Consider the following 21,592-nt stretch of genomic DNA (forward strand, 5'->3'; position numbering starts at 1 on the left):
TTTAGGGTGAGAGGGGAAAAATATAAAAGAGACCTAAGGGGCAACGTTTTCCTGCAGAAGGTGGTACGTGTATGGAATGAGCTGCCAGAGGAAGTGGTGGAGGCTGATACAATTGCAACATTTAAGAGGCATTTGGATGGGTATATTAATAAGAAGGGTATGGAGGGATATGGACCAGGTGAAGGCAGATGGGACTAGATTAGGTTGGGATATCTGGTCGGCATGGACGAGTTGGACCAAAGGGTCTGTTTCTATGCTGTACATCTCTATGACTCTAAGTATGCTACCCTGAGTGACTCCTGAAACTGAGGTGACTTACCTCTAATAACCACAACCCATTTGCTATGTACCAGATCTGACCCTAACCAATGGAGAATTTGCTCCCGATTCCTATTGTCTCCAGTTTTGCTAATGCTACTTGATGCAATATTTACTCAAATAAGGTAGTGTTAACCACAGTACAGGTGTCCCCTTCATATCGCAGGTGGTATGTTCCAAGACCTACAGCGGATGCCCAAAACTGCAGATAGTAGCAAACCCTATCATTCAAGTGGGAAATTTACTTCACCAGTAGCCTCCTGGAATTATTTCTGGAATGTTCCGTGTAAAATTTTCGGACCGCGTTAACCGAAACCGCAGAAACCAAATCTGCGGATATGGGGTATCTACGATAGTTCCATCAGTTTTTGGCAATGAAAAATGGCTAATATTTGCAGTTCCTGCTTAGGGAGGATGTTTGGAGAACACACATTAAATAGGAATTGTTTTGACGTTGAGATGCACATTAACCACGTTAGTAACTCCATAAATATGAAAGCAACCCTCGACACAAATTTGCCACTGAATGAAGATCTTATAGAGGGCCACCGAGTTTCTCTAAAAACATAACGGCCATAATAAAAACACAAGTACCATATTTATTGATTTATTATCATCTTGTCGTAATAGAGGAATATTCAGTACAGAAAGTCAGTTTTTCACACAGGTCTGTTAATCCATCTGTAGTAAATGAAAGACTTCTGTTCATAAACCACATTTGCACAATTGATCACTGTGCAGGCATTATATATTTTTGTTTGAAAATATACTGTACTCTAAAATGAATTATATCATTCAAATATATATGTTATATTCTATTACAAATTGCTTCCCTAAATGACACTTCCTTCTTTTTTTGTTTGGAATAGCTGGAAAGGGAGAGTTCTGCCTTGGGTACACCATCTGGTTTTCTGACACAGATAAGCTTGTCAAACTTTCCAGGATATGTTTTTAGCTTTCTCATTCCTGCTGTGGAGCATTGCCTGTAAAGTGCACATAGTGGGAACAACATGTCAAAGGGGATAGCAATCCATTATTATGCAGCTTACTCACTTTTACTAACTTAAGTCCATTTCAGTTCACAAACAGGAAAACTGGTTGTGCTTTGAGCCGAAAAGATGTTGCATCCCAGGGATTTGCACTGCCTCTAAAATTAGTACGGTTTTCAGCATCAAAGACATCACAGCCTTTGGAGGTCTGGTCGGTTCAAGAAGGTCAGCACATCTGTAACATGCTTTCATAATTGGCATTCTAAAAACCATGAAGGAGACCCATCATTAGCACATCTTGAGTGAAGGTGGAAGAGTTAAAGATGTCCCTTCCTCGATCCCTTATTGGTTTCAATCTCTGTGCAGAATCAGAAAGAAACCCTGTAGTACAGTTGTTTTAGGACCGACGTAATTCAGATGTCACAAATAGGACAGAGCAGTAACTCTGTTCATATCTACTTACAAGACACGGCTCCATAGTTAGATCCTTGTTCAGTTATTTTTCTCAAAGAACACATAATCCTGAAAAAAAAACAAGGTGATCCTGATTAAATGCAAACACTTGAATTCCTGAATATTTCTAAGCAAACGGACTGTAGAAGTTCGCTTGAAAAGCAGGTGTGGTCATTTGTATTGGGATATATATCGATTTAATCTGTTGGAAGTGCTCATACATCCAAATAAGATTTTGACATCCCTCATTAACCAAAGGAAATTGAATAAGAACTCTGAATATAAAATCAACAAACAACTACATACTTCAATTTTGACCATTTCATTTCAAATAAAATATTTTATGACAAAGTTTCCAGAATTGAATGGAGGTTCGTGTTTGAAGTGTGAGATTTATTGCTGCATTTATAAACTTCAATCTTTTCTAACCACCTATTTATAATTGAGCTTCATTCTGTAGAATGCTGTTCCTTCACTGTTGCTGGGTCAGAGTTCTGGAATACCCTCCCTCACAGCATTGTGGGTCAACTTACAGAATATGGAGTGCAGCGGTTCAAGAAGGCAGCTCATCATCATCACCACCACCTTCTCTACGGCAACTAGGGATGGGCAACAAATGTCGGTCCAGCCAGCGTTGCCAGTGTCTAAAGAAAATGCCGTTCCTTGAGACACTGTGAAGTTGGTGGCATGACGTTTTTGCAGTAATGTGGCTTGGTGCAAGCTTTCAATTGTTCCATCGTGGGCTTCATTCTGAAATGTTCCAGCATGGAAGTTCAACAAACTTCCAAGATTCCAGTTTAGCAGGGACGGTAAATTAATACTCCACCGCAGCTGAATAGTACATCAGCACAGAACAAGGTTCAAACCCATGCTGAACGCATTATCAACCCAGTGTTTTCTCAGCCTGCTATTGCTGAGAATTACCCATCTGGGCTAATTGCACACAACATTTCAATGGCAGCTCTCATTGAGATGTCAATGTTTGTTCAGGCGCATTGTTCATAACATTCTGGGAAGGCTGCCAAGTGTAGAAAATGGACTTCCAGCAGCACGATGGCTGTTTATACCAGTGGGTGAAAGAATCCCGAGAGATGGGATCGCCAAGAAGGGAATTGCACCAGAATTAAAATGAGCTTTTTGGTCAGATGTTTCAACAGCTGATTGATTGGCCCTAATGATAGAGTCATAGAGATGTACGGCACAGAAACATACCCTTCAGTCCAACATGTCCATGCCGACCAGATATCCCAACCGATTCTAGTCCCACTTGCCAGCACCCGGCCCATATCCCTCCAAACCCTTCCTATTCATATACCTATCCAAATGCCTTTTAAATGTTGCAATTGTACCAATCTCCATCACATTCTCTGGCAGGTCATTCCATACACGTACCACCCTCTGTGTGAAAACGTTGCCCCTTAGGTCTCTTTTATACCTTTTCCCTCTCACCCTAAACCTATTCCCTCTAGCTCAAATTCCCCCATCCTAGGGAAAATACCTTGTCTACTCACCCTATCCATGCCCCTCATCATTTTATAAACCTCTACAAGGTCACCCCTCAGCCTCCAACGGTCCATGGAAAATGGACCTAGCCTCTTCAGTCTCTCCCTGTAGCTCAAACCCTCCAACCCTGGAACATCTTGTAAATCTCTGAACCCTTTCAAATTTCATAACATCTTGCCGTTAGGAAGGAGACCAGAATTGTATGTAATATTCCAAAAGTGGCCTAAGTGGAAAAACAAAATGCAGCATTTTCATAAACATCCACCTCATGGCTGCATTTCGGCCCTTCAGAGCCTTGGAAACAACTGTTTTTTTTTGTTATTTCAACTTTCATTCTTGGGACGTAAGAAATGGTGACTGCATTTATTGCCTGTTCCTAGTTGCCCCTTGAGAAGGTGGGGGGGTGGGAGGAGCTGTCTTCTTGAACTGCTGCAGTCCACCTGCTGTAGGTGGATCCGGCTGTAGGGAGGACGATCCAGGATTTCGATCCAGAGACACCGAAGGAATGGCGATATATTTCTAAGTCAGGATGGTGAGTGACATGGAAGGGAACTTGCAGAGGGTGGTGTTCCCTTGTATCTGCTGCTTTAATCTTTCTTGTTGGAAGAGGTTGTGAATTTGGAAGATGCTGTGAAAGTCTGCAGTCCAAATTGCAGACAGTATGTACTGCTGAGGGAGTGGATGCTTATGGATATGGTGTCAATCAAGCAGGCTGCTTTGTCCTGGATGGGGTCAAGCTTCGAGTGTTGTTGGAGCTGCGCTCATTCCAGGCAAATGGGGCATATTGTATGACTTGGAGCTGAATTTAATGGGTATAACAGTGGCACCTTCCATCAGCCAGTGCCAACTCCACTTGTGGCAGGATACATTAAGATCCCAATCAGTCAGCAACTTACCTGGCTATCATCCGGCCAATCAGATAGTGACTAACACTTCCAGCAACTCTACCAGAGGCAGTGGTGCATGATGGGATAGCAGGAGACATGGTAGGCCCAAAGGGGCGAGTGCGTTGGGTGGCATTGCAGGGCACCCCAATAAGTAGACACCCACACCCGACCCCAACCACCACTTCAGTCTGTACCCTTCACACTGGAGTTAGTTGGTGGGCTTGTGGGAATGGGCCAAAGGGTGTACAGGTGGTGGGAAGGCAACTGGCACTCCATCAGGTACCTTACCTGCCAATTCCACTTCCATACACTGAACTCCTTGCCAAGACAATCCAAGGTTTGCAGGGCATTATATTCTCCCTTATGTGAGCTGGATATGACCTTCAGAGTGTTCCTCAATGGTTATGTTTAGCCCAGGTCTCAACAATTAATAGTCCCAGTGCCAAACATGGCTGATACCTCAGGTGTCTGCCCACTCATTCTTGGTCCATACATCAAATGGCAACAAACACTATCATTCTAAATGGAAATGATAGGAGAGTGTCAAGCTCCTGGGAGTGGTCATCCACAAGCTTTCTTGGACTCTTCATGTAGACGCACTGGTTACAAAGGCCCAATGTCTCTTCTTCCTCAGGCAGCAGAGGAAATTTGGCATGACAGGAAATACCCTTACCAACTTTTATAGGTGGGCCATCGAGAGCATTCTGTCTGGATGTATCACTACCTGGTATGGCAACTGTACCATTCCAGATCGGAGACAGTTACACAGAGTGGTGAACTCGGCCCAGACAATCACAAAAGCCAACCTCCCATCTATAGAATCCATCTACCAGGCCCACTGTCAAGGAAAGGCCGCCAGCATTCTCAAAGATCCATCCCACCCTGGCAATGTTTTTCTACAACCTCTACCATCGGGGAGAAGGTACAGAAGCCTGAACACACACACCAGCTGGTTTTGTAACAGTTTCTACCCGACCGGTGTTAAAATACTGAATGGACTGTCAAACTAACATTCACCTGTCCGTGTGGTTTTGTTTTTGCTGCTGTTTACCTATTATATACTGTTTATGCTACTCAACTCTGTGATCTGCCTATATTGCTCGCAAGACAAAGCTTTTCACTGTGCCTTGGTATATGTGACAATAAATTCAATTCAAATGATAGCACTCACAGCTGGATGCATTGTTCATGAGCTCTGTCTGTGAATAACACCAATGGCTGGGGACAGAAAATGGATTTCGATGGGGAGATTATGCACTGTTGTTTTGATGATTTGTTCCAATGCTTTCTCTGGAGGGGATCGGCTAACTCAGTTTGCTCAAGGGCCAGGATGCAATGCCTAGAGATGCCAACAGCGTGGGTTCAGTTCCTGCACTGGCTGAGGTTACCACAAAGAACTCTCTTCCTTAACTTCTCTATTTGACTGAGGGGTGGTGACTCTCAAGTTAATCCATCACCAATTTTCTCCCTTTGCCACAGGAGCTGTCCAATGGCAGGACTACGGTGACTTTACCTTTTCGTCCTCCTGTATATCAAAGCCATAATTTGAGCTCATCGTTTTCAGCTGCTGGTGGTGGTGGTGGTGGTGGGGGGGGGGGGGGGGCGGAGAAGGCGGTGGTGCGTAGGTTTAAAACAGAGCTGAGGAGAAAATTGCTTCTCTCAAAAGGTCTTCAATCTTTGGAACTCACTGCCCCAGAGTGTGGTCAGTGCTGGGAAATTGGATAAATTTAAGGACAGAACATTAAATAGTGATGGGTTGAAGGGTTATGGAGCGTGGGCAGGAAAGAAGATTAGATTAGATTACTTACAGTGTGCAAACAGGCCCTTCGGCCTAACAAGTCCACACCGACCCGCCGAAGCGAAACCCACCCATACCCCTACATTTACCCCTTACCTAACACTACAGGCAATTTAGCATGGCCAATTCACCTGACCTACACATCTTTGGGCTGTGGGAGGAAACCGGAGCACCCGGAGGAAATCCACGCAGACACAGGGAGAACATGCAAACTCCACACAGTCCCTGAGTCGGGAATTGAACCCGGGTCTCAGGCGCTGTGAGGCAGCAGTGCTAACTGCTGTGCCACTGTGCCGCCCTTAAAGAGCTGAGGCTGAAGTGAGATCAGCCATGATCGTATTAAATAGTGGACTAGGCCCAAGGGGCTGAATTGCCTTCTCCTGCTCCTAGGTTATAAACTGAAGCAATTCTCCGCTATAAACAATACTGATGAATTCTCAGTATAATCAAGATATTTCAATGTTTCTGTTGTTCACCACTGGCCATGCGGAGGTTGAAGCACACAGTAGATGTTCTTTACAGAACCTTTGCTGACACAGGGTCATGGCTTTTGATTTCAGGAGGATTAATACAGCACATTTTATACAGACTGTTGGTCAAGTATATCAAAGATGAGGAAATCAGTAACATGAGCACACTTCACCATCATTAAGATCTCCTGGAAAGACCCAATGTGGGCTTGCGCTTGTTATAGAAAAAAAGAGGTAACTGTTAATTAAAGCATTTAAAAATGGTTAAGAGAGGCATTTAAATCACTCCCAGGACAACGGCTGAAGTAGAAGTTAAATAGGAAGGAAGGGTTAGGAGGGATATGGGCCAGGTGCTTGCAGGTGGGAGTTGATTGGGTTTGGATATCTGGTCGGCGTGGACAAGTTGGACCGAGGGGTCAGTTTCTGTGCTGTACATCTCTATGACTATAAGTGCCTATTCCCTTGAGAGAGGGGTAAGGGTAAGGGGTAAACCATTTAGGCTGAGATAAGGAACAACCTCTCTACCCGCAGAACGGTGCTCCTGTGGAAGTCACTACCAGAGAGTTACCGATGCCAAAACATTGTAAGATTTTAAGAATTGAGTTGGATGTAGCACTCGGGGATACAGGGATCTAAGAATATGGGGAGAAAGTGAGAATGGGGGACTGGTTTGGATGATCATATTGAATGGTGGGCCAGACTTGAAGGGCTGAATGGCCTATTATTGCTCCTATTTTTTAATCTGTTTATGTGATAAGGAACTAGCCCCTGCTTTCTGTCAACGTGGGTCTGAAAGACGAGTAATTTGGGGAATTTTTCACAGTTTTAAGAGTCTTTAACTTTTGTGATGATTCTGGGAATAGTGGGGCTTGAGATCCAGCATGCTATCCCAGGGAGACGTGACAAGTGTGATGGAGACATAACCGGTGAGAGACAGAAGGTGAGTGAGTGTAACTGGGAATTCGGGGCAGAAGGGGAAATGAAGTTGCTTAAGTAAATGGTTGCTGCAGTGTGAGGGGTGAGTGGGAGAGCATATAAGTGTGGATTGAGAAGCAGCCCCACAGTGAGACCAGTAGAAGAGTAACATTACAAACTACACATGATACAAGTGCAGGGAAAATCACTGACTGGGGAATAGATTCAGTATTATACTGTGAGGGAGAGAATTCTAGACTTTTGCCCCAGTGACAGTGAAGGAACGGCGATATATATTTCCAAGTCAGGATGGTGAGTAGTTTGGAGGGGTCTTGCAGGTGGTGGTATTTCCATATATCTGCTCCTCTTGACCAGTGGTCGTGGGTTTGGAAGGTGCTGTATAAGGACCTTTGATGAATTTCTGCAGTGGCTCTTGTAGATGGTATGTAAAAGTGAGGACTGCAGATGCTGGAGATCAGAGTCAAGATCAGGGTGGTGCTGGAAAAGCACAGCAGGTCAGGCAGCACCTGAGGAACAGGAAAATCAATGTTTCGGCAAAAATCCTTCATCACACTGCTGCTGCTGAGTGTTGATGGTGGAGGGAGTGGATATTTGTGGATGTGGTGCATTTTTCTATGTACAAGATATGACTCTTAGAAATCTGAGGCTGTTCTCCTGATTCTGATTGACTCCAGTCTTTATAGAGCTCCTTAATGTCACATTGCGTGAAATACTGCCTTGACATTAAAGAAAAACACTATCACTTTTCCAAGACCAGTTCTTTTGGCCATGATTTGACCAAGGTTGAAATAATTTGAGGAGCTGAGTGGATTGGTGGGGAGGGTCGGGGAATAGGACTGAAATTGAGCATCAGTGAGCAGGTTACTGTTATGTAAGATTAGATTAGATTATTTACAATGTGGAAACTGGCCCTTCGGCCCAACAAGTCCACACTGACCCGCCGAAGCGCAACCCACCCATACCCCTACATTTACCCCTTACCTAACACTACAGGCAATTTAGCATGGCCAATTCACCTGACCTGCACATCTTTAGACTGTGGGAGGAAACCGGAGCACCTGGAGGAAACCAACGCAGACACGGGGAGAATGTGCAAACTCCACACAGTCAGTCGCCTGAGGTGGGAATTGAACCTGGGTCTCTGGCGCTGTGAGGCAGCAGTGCGACTGTACCACTGTACCTCATGACATCAGTATTAACAACCACTTCCATCACTTGGCTGCTGATTGAGAGTAAACTGATGGGCAATAATTGGTGACTTTGGAGTTCTCATGCTTTGTATGGACTGGGCAGACCTGGGTGATTCTCCGCCTTTCCAAGTAGGTAATTGGACTGGAACAGCTTGACCCAGTGGAGTGTGAACATTAAAACATTTTACTACTTAACTTACTGCACATTCCATAGTTTTTTGTTGCGGACGTTATGGATTAATTTCTTTAAAAAAATGAGCAATGTCCGTGCAATATGGGACTACATTCCAATGTCACAAATGAATCTCACCAGAAACGAAATGCCATTCAATGATGTCACATCCATTATATAAACATAGCTGGAATGTTAGCTTTGAGCAGGAACAAGATTAACAAACAGAAATAATTTGTAAAATAAGATGCCCTCTGAATTCACTTGTTGTACAACTCCAACTGACATTCATTGAATCAGGCCATTCAGCCCATCGTGCCCACAACAACCCTCTGAAGAGCATTCAATACAGACCACCCTGTAACTCTGCATTTCCCATGGCCAATACACCTAACCTACACATCTTTGGACTAAGGGAAGAAAGTGAGGACTGCAGATGCTGGAGATCAGAGCTGAAAAATGTGTTGCTGGAAAAGCGCAGCAGGTCAGGCAGCATCCAAGGAACAGGAGAATCGACGTTTCGGGCATGATCCCTTCTTCAGGAATCCCTGAAGAAGGGCTCATGCCCGAAACGTCGATTCTCCTGCTCCTTGGATGCTGCCTGACCTGCTGCGCTTTTCAAGTAACACATTTTTCAACTATGGTAAGAAACCAGAGCGCCTGGAGGAAACCTACACAGACACAGGGATGACGTGCACACTCCACACAGTTACCCAAAGGTGGAATTGAAACCGAGTCCCTGGCACTGACAAGGAGCTGCGTTAACACTGTGCCACTCTATCTGGTGATAAAAACCTGTCTTCCATTAGATTAACAAGACTCTAATCAAACAAGTCAGTGGCTGATTTAAGCTGACAATGCTTTCTATTTACAACCACGTTTCCTATCGACAGGGCATGCTCCCTGTTTCAGGTCCATTAACAAGGTCATCCTTTAATGATGCATGCTGACACTCATTTCAGAAAATCATATCATTATAATAATGAAAGGCAGATTGAGGCTGGACTCAAGCGGATTGCTTTTGTAACATAATCTCTTCTGTTCTTCCCACCTCTGTACTTTTACACAATACGCTGCACTGAGCAGAGAAGAATGAAGTTGGGTCCGTCTGACGTTTTCCCCGGGGCAGTAACTTGCAATGATATGGTGCCTTTAGCTAGGTAGCATATCTGAAAGTACTTTACTCCCAGGGTGCAGAGCATCAAGAGAAAAAGCAGGAAGTCGATGTGTAGGTGTTGACCCCACTGTTGCTGAGGTCTTTTTTAGATTAGATTACTTACATTACTTACAATGTGGAAACAGGCCCTTCGGCCCAGCAAGTCCACACTGACCTGCCGAAGCGCAACCCACCCAGACCCATTCCCCTACATTTACCCCTTCACCTAACACTCCGGGCAATTTAGCGTGGTCAATTTACCTAACCTGCACAGTTTTTGGACTGTGGGAGGAAACCGGAGCACCCGGAGGAAACCCACGCAGACACGGGGAGAATGTGCAAACTCCACACAGTCAGTCGCCTGAGGTCTTTTGCCAGGACACAAACATTGTCAAGTTCATTTAAAGAAAACCATTAATGTTTTTTCTTTTCAAAATAGGACAATGCATAATATGCCATTGTGCTAAGAAGGAAGTGTTGCTGAACAAAGACACCTTAGAGTGTAGGTTCATAGTGCTTTGAAGGTGGATCGGAGTTGGGAGGTCATGTTATGGTAGGCCACTTTTGGGATACTGCATTAAATTCTAGTCTCCCGGCTGTAGGAAGGATGTTGTTGAACTTGAAAAGGGTTTAAAAAACATTTACAAGGATGATACCAGGGTTGGAGGGTTTGGGTTTTTAGGGAGAGACTGAATGGGCTGGAATTATTTTCCCTGGAGCATCGGAGGCTGAGGGGTGACCTTATACAGAGATGTTTATAAAATCATGAAAGATATGGATAGGGTGAATAGACCAGGATGTTTTCCCTGGGAGGGGAGCCTAAAACTAAAGGGCAAAGGTTTATGGTGAGAGGAGAAAGATTTAAAAGGGACCTAAGGGTCAGCTTTTTCATGCAGAGGGTGGTACGTGTATGGAATGAGTTGCCAGAGGAAGTGGTGGAGGCTGGTACAGCTACAATGTTTAAAAAGCATCTGGATGGGCATATGAAGAGGAAGTGTTTAGAGGGATATGGGCCAAGTGCTGGCAAATGGGACTAGATTAGTTTAGGATATCTGGTTGACATGGACGAGTTGCACTGAAAGGTCTGTTTCTGTGTCATAATAATACAGATGGGGATGCCTGCTCTGTATAGATTAGATTCTCTATAGTGTGGAGGCAGGCAATTTGGCCCAATAAATCCATACCAACCCTTCAAGAGTAACCCACCTAGATCCATTTCCCATATTTACCTCTGACTAATGCACCTAACACTGTGGGCAACTGACCATGACCAATTCACCTGACCTGCACATCTTTGGACTGTGGGAGGAAACCGGAGCACCCGGAGGAAACCCACACAGACACGGGGAGAACGTGCAAACTCCACACAGACAGTCGCCTGAGGGTGGAATCGAACCCGGATCCCTGGCACTGTGAGGCAGCAGTGCTAACCACTGAGCCACCGTGTTGTATAACTTTACAAGTTTATAAGGTACTAGGCTTTAGTTTAAGTCTTACCGTAAAGGAATGAGGCTAATGGAGACCTCTGTCAATCGTTGTTCAGGGATGGGCAATAAATGCTGAGTGGCACTCACATTACATGAAGAAATGGGTGTAAAAAAAAAGCAGCCATGGTGCTCTGCTGTGTTATCAGTTGAGATCTCTCGTTCCTGAGTGGGGCATAAATCGAGTTTTCTGACCGAGCTTGGGGCATCCATTCAGCACCGTAGCATTCTACCAGGCATTGCAATCAACAGTAAATGGTTGTAATTACACCATAATCAGACTTTACTCTTTGAGAGTTTGGGACAAATGCATCATATAAATGCTACCCCACTGACAGCTGCTAGGGAATCTAGTCAGAATCCCATTTCATGGTAGCAGCAGGTCTGATTGTGTACATGGTGAAGAATAATGCAGTTCCATTATTCATGGTTTAATGGATTGTTGAAAAATAATCTCACACAGCAGTTCAAAATGATCAATGTTCCCTCTCAGATCTAAAACTATTGTAAAGACCACCCAGTCCCTATTCTGGGTGTTAAATGCAGAATAAAACATTTTCTTGGCTTCAAACAAACAATCAGAAACAATTCATATTTACGCATTACTTCTGACAGGATAATATTCCCCAAGGTACTTCACAGCAGAGTTGTCAAGTAAAATTTGACACCAAGCCAGATCAGGAGATGAAAACAGAAACTGTTGCAAGAACTCAACAGGTCTGGCAACATCTGCGAAGAGAAAGCAGAGTTAACATTTCTGGTTCAGTGTCCTGATGTAGGGTCACCCAACCCGAAATGTTAACTCTGCTTCCTCTGCACTGATGCTGCCAAGTTTTTCCAGCAATTTCTGTGTTTGTCTCCAGCATCGGCAGTTAGATTAGATTCCCTACAGTGTGGAAACAGGCCCTTCGGCCCAACAAGTCCACACCGACCCTCCGGAGAGTAACCCCCCCACCTGACTAATGCACCTAGTACTATGAGCAATTTTGCATGGCCAATTCACCCGGCCTGCACATCTTTGGATAATGGGAGGAAACCAGAGGAAACCCACACAGATACAGGGAGAATGTACAAACTCCACACAGACAGACAGTCACCCCAAGGCTGGAATCGTACCTCGGACCCTGGCATTGAGAGGCAGCAGTGCTAACCACTGAGCCACCGTGCCACCCTTTGTGTTTTGTTTCAGATCAGGAGATACCTGACCACAAGATGGGTTTGAAGGAAGGTCCTTAAGGAGGACGGGGAGCTGTACAGGTGAAAGGAATTTCAGGTTTTAACTCTTGACAATTCAAGACATTGGAATGAACAAGAGCCCAGGTTTGGCAGGTTGCTGGATAGGAGGATGTTGCAGCAATAAGGATCATAGAATCCCTACAGTGTGGGAGCAGGCCATTTGGCCCATTAATTCCACACCAACCCTCAGAAGGGCATTCCACCCAGAATCCTCCTCCTACCCTATAACCCAGCACTTTCTACCACTAATTCAGCAAGCCTGTATATCCCTGAACACTATAGGCAATTTAGCATAGCCAATCCACTCTAACCTGCACATCTTTGGAATGTGGGAGGAAACCAGAGTATCCGGAGGAAACCCACACAGGCACAGGGAGAAGGGTGGCACGATGACTCAGTGGTTAGCACTGCCGCCTCACAGCGCCAGGGTCCAAGGTTCAATTCCAGCCTTGGGCGACTGTCTGAGTGGAGTTTGCACTTTCTCCCCGTGTCTGCGTGGGTTTCCTCCGGGCACTCCGGTTTCCTCCCACAGTCCAAAGATGTGCAAGTCGGGTGAATTGGCCATGCTTAAATTGCCCACAGTGTTAGGTGAATTGGCCAGGCTAAATTGCCCATAGTATTAGGTGCATTAGTCAGAGGGAAATGGGACTGGGTGGGTTACTCTTCGGAGGATGGGTGTGGACTTGTTGGGCCAAATGGCCTGGTTCCACACTGTAGGGAATCTAATCTAATCTAATCAAAGAGGGTGGAATCACAGCCAGGTCCTTAGCTCAGTGAAGAGCAATGCTAACCACTGAGCCACCGTGCTGATGAAAGAGGGTTTGGAGGAATTTGAACACGAAGCCAAAAATTTCAAAATCATGCATTGCTCAGTTGGGAGCCAAATCGATCAGTGAGCTGTGGAGCACTGGGTGAACAGCACTCGCTGCACGTTCAAAAACACATAGCAGAGATTGGGATCAGCTGAAGGTTTTGGAGGCTGGAAGGCAGGACCTGAGTGGAGCCGTGTGCTGTAATGCACAAGTCTAGGGTAATAAAAGCAGGAATGAAGGCTTCAGTGATGGATGAATTAAGACAGGGCAGAATTTGGTGAAGTTCTTGTAGGCAGTATCAGCTATGATAGCATGTGGATATGGTCAAAACTCAGTAATCTGAACACTGGAGGGTGTGACTACGTAATTCAGTATTAGCGAAGTGCTCCCAAGGATACTGATGAACCCAGTTTGTATGGAATGGGTCGAATACAACACGCTGCATTTCTGATACAATTAACTTTTTCACGCAGAGGGTGGTACATGTATGGAATGAGCTACCAGAGGAAGTGGAGGCTGGTACAATTGCAACATTTAAAAGGCATTTGGATGGGTATATGAATAGGAAGAGTTTGGAGGGATATGGGCTGAGTGCTGGCAGGTGGGACCAGTTTGGGTTGGGATATCTGACCAGCATGGACGAGTTGGACCGAATGGTTTGTTTCCGCACTGTACATCTCTACGACTCAATGACTTTATAATACTTACAATCAGAAAGCAGGCACCCAGCATTACTGCTTTCATCTTAACATCCAAATCCATGGGGAACTGGATCCCAAAGTTAGTGGCATCCGTGAAAGCCTCTCTTGTGAGTCCGGTCCACTGCTTTGAGATTTTCCCAACTGTTTCACTTTCATCAAGATTTGTAACCTGGAACAAGATAATAATCATTAAGTTTGAATCTATTGGACTTGCCTTAAACATGTGACTGACCCCTTACAGGGGCAATTACCTCGCAGCATTTCTGTGTGCTGACTAAGAACTAAGGGTAGGAGTCACTCAACACCTCGAGTGTCCTTGGACAATCAAAAGACAAAAGGTGCTCTTTTACCTGAACTTTACATTTCTGTTCAATTCCCATGTCCTTTGACTGGCTTAAGTTTCAAACATCCATCAGTCCCACTCTTGAAGATACCCAATGACTCAGCATCACCAACCATTGAGGATAGGGAATGACTCATCAGCATGTGGGTGAATAATCTCTCATCATCTCAATCTAAAATTTCTTCCTCAGATCATTACTGCTAGTTCAAGGCATTCCATTCTAACAGCTGCCCTGTCAAGGCTTCCAAGGTAAGGTCACCTCTCATTCTACTAAATGCCACGAAATACAGGCTCATTCTAGTGGCTCAGTGGTGCGTGCTGCTGCCTCACAGCACTAGGGACCCAGGTTCAATTCCATCCTCGAATGACTACCTGTGTAGAGCTTTCACATTCTCCTCGTATCTGCATGGGTTTCCTCTGGGTGCTCTGGTTTCCTCCCACAGACCAAAAGATGGGCAGGTTATATGGATTGGCCGTGTTAAGTTGTCTATGATGTGCAGGTTAGGTGGATTGGCCATGGGAAATATGGGGTTACAGTGATTGGGTAGGGGGGTAGGTCTGAGTGGGCTGTTCTTCAGAAGGTCAGTGTGGATTCGATGGGCCAAATGGCCTGCTTCCACATCATCAGGTGTCTATGTAACTGAATGAGACGAAGTATGCTTGATATACAAACAGCAGTAAGGTACTGTGAATCCATTACACTCTCATGTCAATTTTGGCTTGCAGAATGCTTTGTCCTTTGCTTTTCATCATTTATGTAAATGATTTTGTGTTCAGTTCTGGTCGCTTCATTATAGGAAAGATGTGAAAGCTTTAGAGAGGGTGCCGAAGAGATTTACCAGGATGCTGCCTAGACTGGAGGGCATGTCTTATGAAGCAAGGTTGAGGGAGCTAGGGTTTTTCTCATTGGAGTGAAGAACAATGAGAGGTGGCTTAATAAAGGTGTACAGGATGATGAGAGGCATAGATAGAGACTTTTTCCCAGGGTGGAAATGGCTATCATGAGGGGACATAATCTTAAGGTGATTGGTGAAGATGTCAGAGGTAGGTTCTTTACACAGAGAGTGGTGGGTGTGTGGAATGGACTGCCAGCAGTGGTAGTAGAGTCAGATACATTAGGGACATTTAAGCGACTCTTAGATAGGCACATGGGTGATAGTAAAATGTAGGTTAGTATGATCTAAGAGTAGGATAAAAGGTCGGCACAACATCAGAAGCAGAAGGGCCTGTACAGTGCTGGACTGCTTTATGTTCTATGATTTGCATGTGAAAATAGGAGGTAAGGTTAGTAAGTTTGCAGATAACACCAAAATTGGAGAAGTAGTGGACAGCTATCTCCGAGTACAATGGGATCTTCATCAGATGGACCAATGGAGTGTCAAATGAAGTTTAATTTAGATAAATGTGAGGTGCTGTATTTTGGAAAGGCAAACCAGAACAGGACTTATATATTTAATGGTAAGGTCCTAGGGAGCGTTGCTGAACAAAGAGACCTTAAGTTCATAGTTCCTTCAAAATGGAAGGTAGACAAGATAGTGAAGAAGGTGTTTGGTACACTTGCCTTTATTGGTCAGAGCATTGAGTATAGGAGATGGGAGGTCATGTTGCGGCTGTACAGGACGCTGGTTATGCATTTTTGGAACATGCATGTAATTCTGGTCTCCCTGCTACAGGAAAGATGTTGTGAAATTTGAAAGGGTTCAGAAAAGATGTACAAGGATGTCGCCAGGGTTGAGGGGCTTGAGCTATAGGGAGAGGCTGAACAGGCTGGGACCATTTTTCCTGGAGCGCTGGAGGCTGAGAGGTGACCTTATAGAGGCTAATAAAATCATGAGGGGCATGGGTAGGGTAAATAGACAAGGCCTTTTCCCTAGGTTGGGGGAGTCCAAAAGTAGAGGGTATAAGTTAAGGATGAGAGGGGTTGGATTTAAAGGGACCTAAGGGGCAACTTTTTCACACGGAGGGTGGTATGTGTATGGAATGTGCTGCCAGAGGAAGTGGTGAAGACTGGTACAATTGCAACATTTAAAAGGCACCTGGATGGGTATATGAATAGGAAGGGTTTGGATGGATATGGGCCAAGTGCTGGCAAAGATTAGATTAATTGGGGTGGCACGGTGACTCTGTGGTTAGCACTGTTGCCTCACAGCGCCAGGGACCTGGGTTCAATCTCTGCCTCGGGCGGTTGTCTGTGTGGCATTTGCTCCTCCTCCCCATGTCTGTGTGGGTTTCCTCCCACAATCTAAAGATGTGCAGGTCAGGCGAATTGGCCATGCTAAATTGTCCACAGTGTTAGGTGCATTAGTCAGGAGTAAATACGGGGAATATTGTAGGCGGCACGGTGGCACAGTGGTTAGCACTGCTGCCTCACAGCGCCTGAGACCCGGGTTCAATTCCCGACTCAGGCGACTGACTGTGTGGAGTTTGCACATTCTCCCCGTGTCTGCGTGGGTTTCCTCCGGGTGCTCCGGTTTCCTCCCACAGTCTAAAGATGTGCGGGTCAGGTGAATTGGCCATGCTAAATTGCCCGTAGTGTTAGGTAAGGGGTATGGGTGGGTTGCGCTTCGGCGGGTTGGTGTGGACTTGTTGGGCCGAAGGGCCTGTTTCTACACTGTAAGTAATCTAATCTAAAAAGGTCTGGGTGGATTACTTTGGAGGGTCGGTGTGGACTTGTTGGGCTGAATGGCCTGTTTCCACACTGTAGGGACCATATATCTAATTGAGGATATCTGGCTGAGTTGGACCAAAGCGTTTGCTTCTGTGTTGTACATCTCTATGACTCTAACCGCTACACGGAAAAGCTGAACAGATCTGTCCTTAGCATGCGGTGATCAATATCAAATGGTACTCACTTTTAGTTGATTGAAACAAACTAAAATATAATTTATACCCTTGTGCAATTTTATCTCTGAATATGTTGATTAGAATATAAAATAATGGCCATGGAATAGATTAGCCAATCTTAACGCCAAGATATCTAACTTGAAATCTGATCCCTCTTTCATTTCAGAGGGAAAACAAGAGTTAGTATCCATTGTGCCTCTCACATCACTCACAATATCTCTAAGGTGTTAAATTCGATCCTGTACTACATTGAATGTGTTACCTTTAATGACCTTCCTCATTACCTCGTTAAAATTATCAAACAAAATTAGGCACAATAGTCCCTTCACAAATGCCTGCTAACTCTACTCGATTAAGTGTTCCTTTCTAAGTGATGATCAATACTTCCTCTGCCATTTATTCTAATAATTTGATCACCACTGAGGTGAGGCTAACGGGTTTGTAATTAATTGGTGTACCTCTCCTGCCTTTTTGAATGGTGTTATATCCTTATCATTTTTCCAGTCCTCTGGCACCGTACCTCTCGCCTAGAACTGGTGATTACTTGCAAAAAAACACTCAACTAATCAATAGTCCTTCTCTCACTCTGTTTATGCTGTGCAACACTTCACATTAACTGTATTATCCACTTCATCCTTCGTTCACAAAGACAGACCGAAAACAATTATCAAGAATTGTGCCCATATTTGATTTACTTCTAAATAACGTTTCTGTCCCATTTCTGCTAAACCATACAGCAGCTTTGCAAATTTGAAACGTTCTTCCTCAAAATGGAGTGAAAACAGATCACTGAATATGACTGAGGCAGTGTTAGATGGTTTTTTGATAAGCAAAGGTTGATCAGAGGTCCAGGGGAGTGCAGAGAAAGCAGATCATACCGTGATCTTAAATAAATGCAAAGGACTGCAGATTCTGGAAATCTGAAACAAACACATTCACTGGAGAAACACAGAAAAATTTGTAGGGGGGTGGAGAGAGAGAGAGAGAGAAAGAGCTACCGTGTGAGGGGTGGGGGGAAGAGAGAGAGAGAGAGAGAGAAAGAGAGGAAGAGAGAGGGGGGGAGGAAGAGCCACAGAGAGAGAGAGAGAGAGCTATAGAGAGAGAGAGAGAGCTAGCGCGTGGGTGGGGGGGTAGGAGAGAGAGAGAGCGAGAGCTAGCACATGAGGGGAGCGAGGAGAAGGGGCGGGGGGAGGGAGAGAGAGAGAGAGAGAGCGAGAGAGCAAGCACAAGGGGAGAGGAGAGAGAGAGAGATAACGTTAAGTCCACTATGATTCTTCTTCAAATCTGGAGCTGGAACATTAACTTTGGTTCTGTTTCCACAGATACTGAGAGACCTGCTGAGTTTCTCCAGCACTTTTGGTGTTCATTTTAGCTGTGGTCTTATTGAATGGCAGAGCGGTCTCAGGAGGTCAATGGACCTATTTCTGTGCTGACAATGTCTGATTGAATGCAAGCACGGGTTTCTTCAATGTAATTTTGGTCTGTAATTTAACGTAATTTAATTTTGGTCTGTCCTTTTCCGTTCCAGAATAATTCTAATTCAAGTTGATTCATATTCACTCCCACTAAAATGCATTCCTCTTCATACCTCTGCTTCTTCTCCAGGTTAATTTTCTAAAACTAATACAGAACAAACTGCAAAAAGAAAATGTTGATGTAAATCATTTACAAGTGCTTGTCACAAGAACTATTAAGAGCTTTCCTGTGGGCTAGGTGAAGCAGGACCATCACATCTGGAGTTTGCACATTCTCCTCCAGGTGCTCTGGTTTCCTCTCATAGTCTAAAGATGTGCAGGTTAGGTAGATGGGCCATGCTAAATTGTCTACAGTGTCCGGGGATACGTAGCCATGAGCAACATAGGGTAGTGAGGTAAATCAGGGTGGGATGCTCTTTGGAGAGCTGGCATGGATTTGTTGGGCCAAATGGCCTATTTCCACATTGTTGGGATTCTGTGAGTGGGGCGGCATGGTGGCCCAGTGGCGGCTGCCTCACAGCACCAGGAACCCAGGTTTGATTCCGGCCTTGGGTGACTGTCTGTGTGGAGTTGGCACATTCTCCTAGTGTCTGCGTGGGTTTCCGCTGGGTACTCTGGTTTCCTCTAAAGATGTGAAGGTCAGGTGACTTGGCCTTGCTAAATTGTCCCACAGTGTTCAGGATGTGAGGTTAGGTGCATCAGTCAGAGGGAAATATAGGGTAGGGTCGGTGTGGACTTATTGGGTCGAATGGCCTGTTTTCACACTGTAGGGAATCTTCTTCTCCTACCTCTACAGAACGGTTGACAATTGACAAACCTAACAGGAAGCTGAAGATTTTGATAAGATATAAGAAGGGTACCTTAAAATCAATATCACTACAGCAGTTGCAGATACAGCAAGGACCAACAATCTTCAAAACAGGCTCCTTCTTCTCATTTTGAATGGTGAATTTTGGCAGACATATGTCCCATGTTTGGATAACATATCCAATTGGCTCACCTGGTGGTGCCCTCACTTCCAGCTGTGAAGAAATTGTATAATAGAAAAATTTAATCCTCACAAGATGGTCATCGACAATCTTCACTGGAAGAGGTCAGGAATTAAAGCCAGTGAAGATGAGAAAGATACATCAATAAATTAAGAATAGAACTTGTTTTAATTCTGAATGGTAATCTTTACTTTTTACTTCCAAACAACAGAAAGTTGAAGGTAAGAGAGAGAGAGAGAGAAAGAGATAAAGAGAGAGAGAGCGTGATAAAGAGAGAGAGAGAAATAAAGAGAGAGATATAAGAGCGAGATAAAGGGAGAGATATGAGAGAGAGATAAGAGAGAGAGAGAGAGAGAAAGAGATAAAGAGAGAGAGAGCGTGATAAAGAGAGAGAGAGAAATAAAGAGAGAGATATAAGAGCGAGATAAAGGGAGAGATATGAGAGAGAGATAAGAGAGAGAGAGAGAGAGAGAAAAGAGAAGAGCACCAATTTGAATTGAGTTGAAGTGGATTAGCTTTATTGTCACATACTCACAGGAGTACACTGAAAAACTTAAAAGTCTCCACTTACAGCATACCTTCAGTATCTAGGTACTTAGATATAGATTCTTATGTATAAACTCTTAGGACATCAAAATTAGAAAAATAAAGAAATTGGAAGCCCTTACAGAAATTCAAAAGTACAAAAATCATAGTAACAAATTAGAAAAATCAAGGATAAAAAGTTCAGATTTGAGAGATTTTAAGATTAACGAGAGAGACAGAGTCATACAGAAAGTTAGAGAAAGGGACAGAACAAGAGAGAGGGAGCAGGAGACAAAAAGACAGAAAGAGAGAAGGAGACCGACAGGTATAATGATCAAAACAGTGTCAGCTAGGTGGACCTCAGAATATGAGTTCCTTGATTGGGGCAGTTAACCTGGTCTAACAGGGAGCCCTGGCTGACAGGTATAAACAGGAGTGTTAGAGGCTCTGTTCACTTTGACAGCTGGCTCTGAGGGAGTTGGTCAGTGTCAAGGACTCTCCATCTGTAAATAAAGGGTGACTTGGTGACAGGATACCAGCCTCTGTGGAGTTATTTTAATACAGAGAGGCAGAGGGACTAAGACAAAGGTAGAGAGGCAGAGTGAAAGATAAGGAGAAAGAAATAAAGAGTACCACAAACAGAGCAAGAAAAAGACAGTGAGAGAGAGGGAAGGACAAAAAGAAGAAAAAGATGAACACGAATTTGAACAATAGTAAGATAAGAGAGACATAGACATAGGGGAAAACAGAAAGGACAGAAACAAGAATATAAAGAGAGAGCAGAAGTCAGAAAGTCAATAATATGGAGAATGAAACAGATTGGGAAAAGCAGAGAGACGAAGAAAAAGAGAGTGAAAGACAAGGGGATTTAAAAAAAAAACAAAGACAAAGAAGGAAAGAGGAAGACAGTGAGACAGAGACACAGATGAAATCAAGTGAAAGGGACAAAGACAAGACAGAGAAAAAAAGAGGCAGGGAAAAGAGAATGAGAGCGAGAGAGTGAGAGCGAGAGAGAGACCGAGAGAGCAAGAGCGAGAGAGTTAGAGAGAGAATGAGAGAGTGAGAGAATGAGAAAGAGAGAGAGCGAGAGAGTTAGAGAGAGAATGAGAGAGAGAGAGAATAAGAGAGAGAGAGAATGAGAGAGAGACAGAATAAGAGAGAGTGAGGGCGAGAGAGCCAGCCACCTTCCCATCTCCACGTTGATGACATCTGTGGTAGGAAAGTCCATGGATTTAGTCCTTAGCCTGATTAAAGAGATGGCTTTGAGAAGGTGGTGTTTAGAAATGTGCTGGTTCGGGTGGATTGGCCATG

At 44.4% G+C, this 21,592-nt stretch overlaps 1 protein-coding gene across 3 annotated transcripts in view; it reads right to left on the reverse strand.

Annotated features, from left to right (window-relative positions):
• Positions 1 to 919: 919 nt before the first annotated feature.
• The window catches only part of LOC132821418 (phospholipid scramblase 2-like), a 92,042-nt gene continuing 71,369 nt past the window's right edge, over positions 920 to 21,592 (reverse strand). Inside the window, exons 6-9 of one of the 3 annotated variants that reach the window (XM_060834003.1) lie at positions 19,628 to 19,789; positions 14,113 to 14,274; positions 1,771 to 1,829; positions 920 to 1,301 (exon numbers count right to left, since the gene is read on the reverse strand). In XM_060834003.1, coding sequence (XP_060689986.1) covers positions 1,800 to 1,829; positions 14,113 to 14,274; positions 19,628 to 19,789 — 354 coding nt within the window. In that variant the 3' untranslated portion in view covers positions 920 to 1,301; positions 1,771 to 1,799. Of the gene's footprint in view, positions 1,666 to 1,770; positions 1,830 to 14,112; positions 14,275 to 19,627; positions 19,790 to 21,592 lie in introns of all 3 variants that reach the window. The other 2 variants (XM_060834002.1, XM_060834001.1) reach the window with 2 other exon arrangements.

This window comes from Hemiscyllium ocellatum, chromosome 13 (genome assembly GCF_020745735.1).
Source record: "Hemiscyllium ocellatum isolate sHemOce1 chromosome 13, sHemOce1.pat.X.cur, whole genome shotgun sequence".
Lineage (NCBI taxonomy): Eukaryota > Metazoa > Chordata > Chondrichthyes > Orectolobiformes > Hemiscylliidae > Hemiscyllium > Hemiscyllium ocellatum.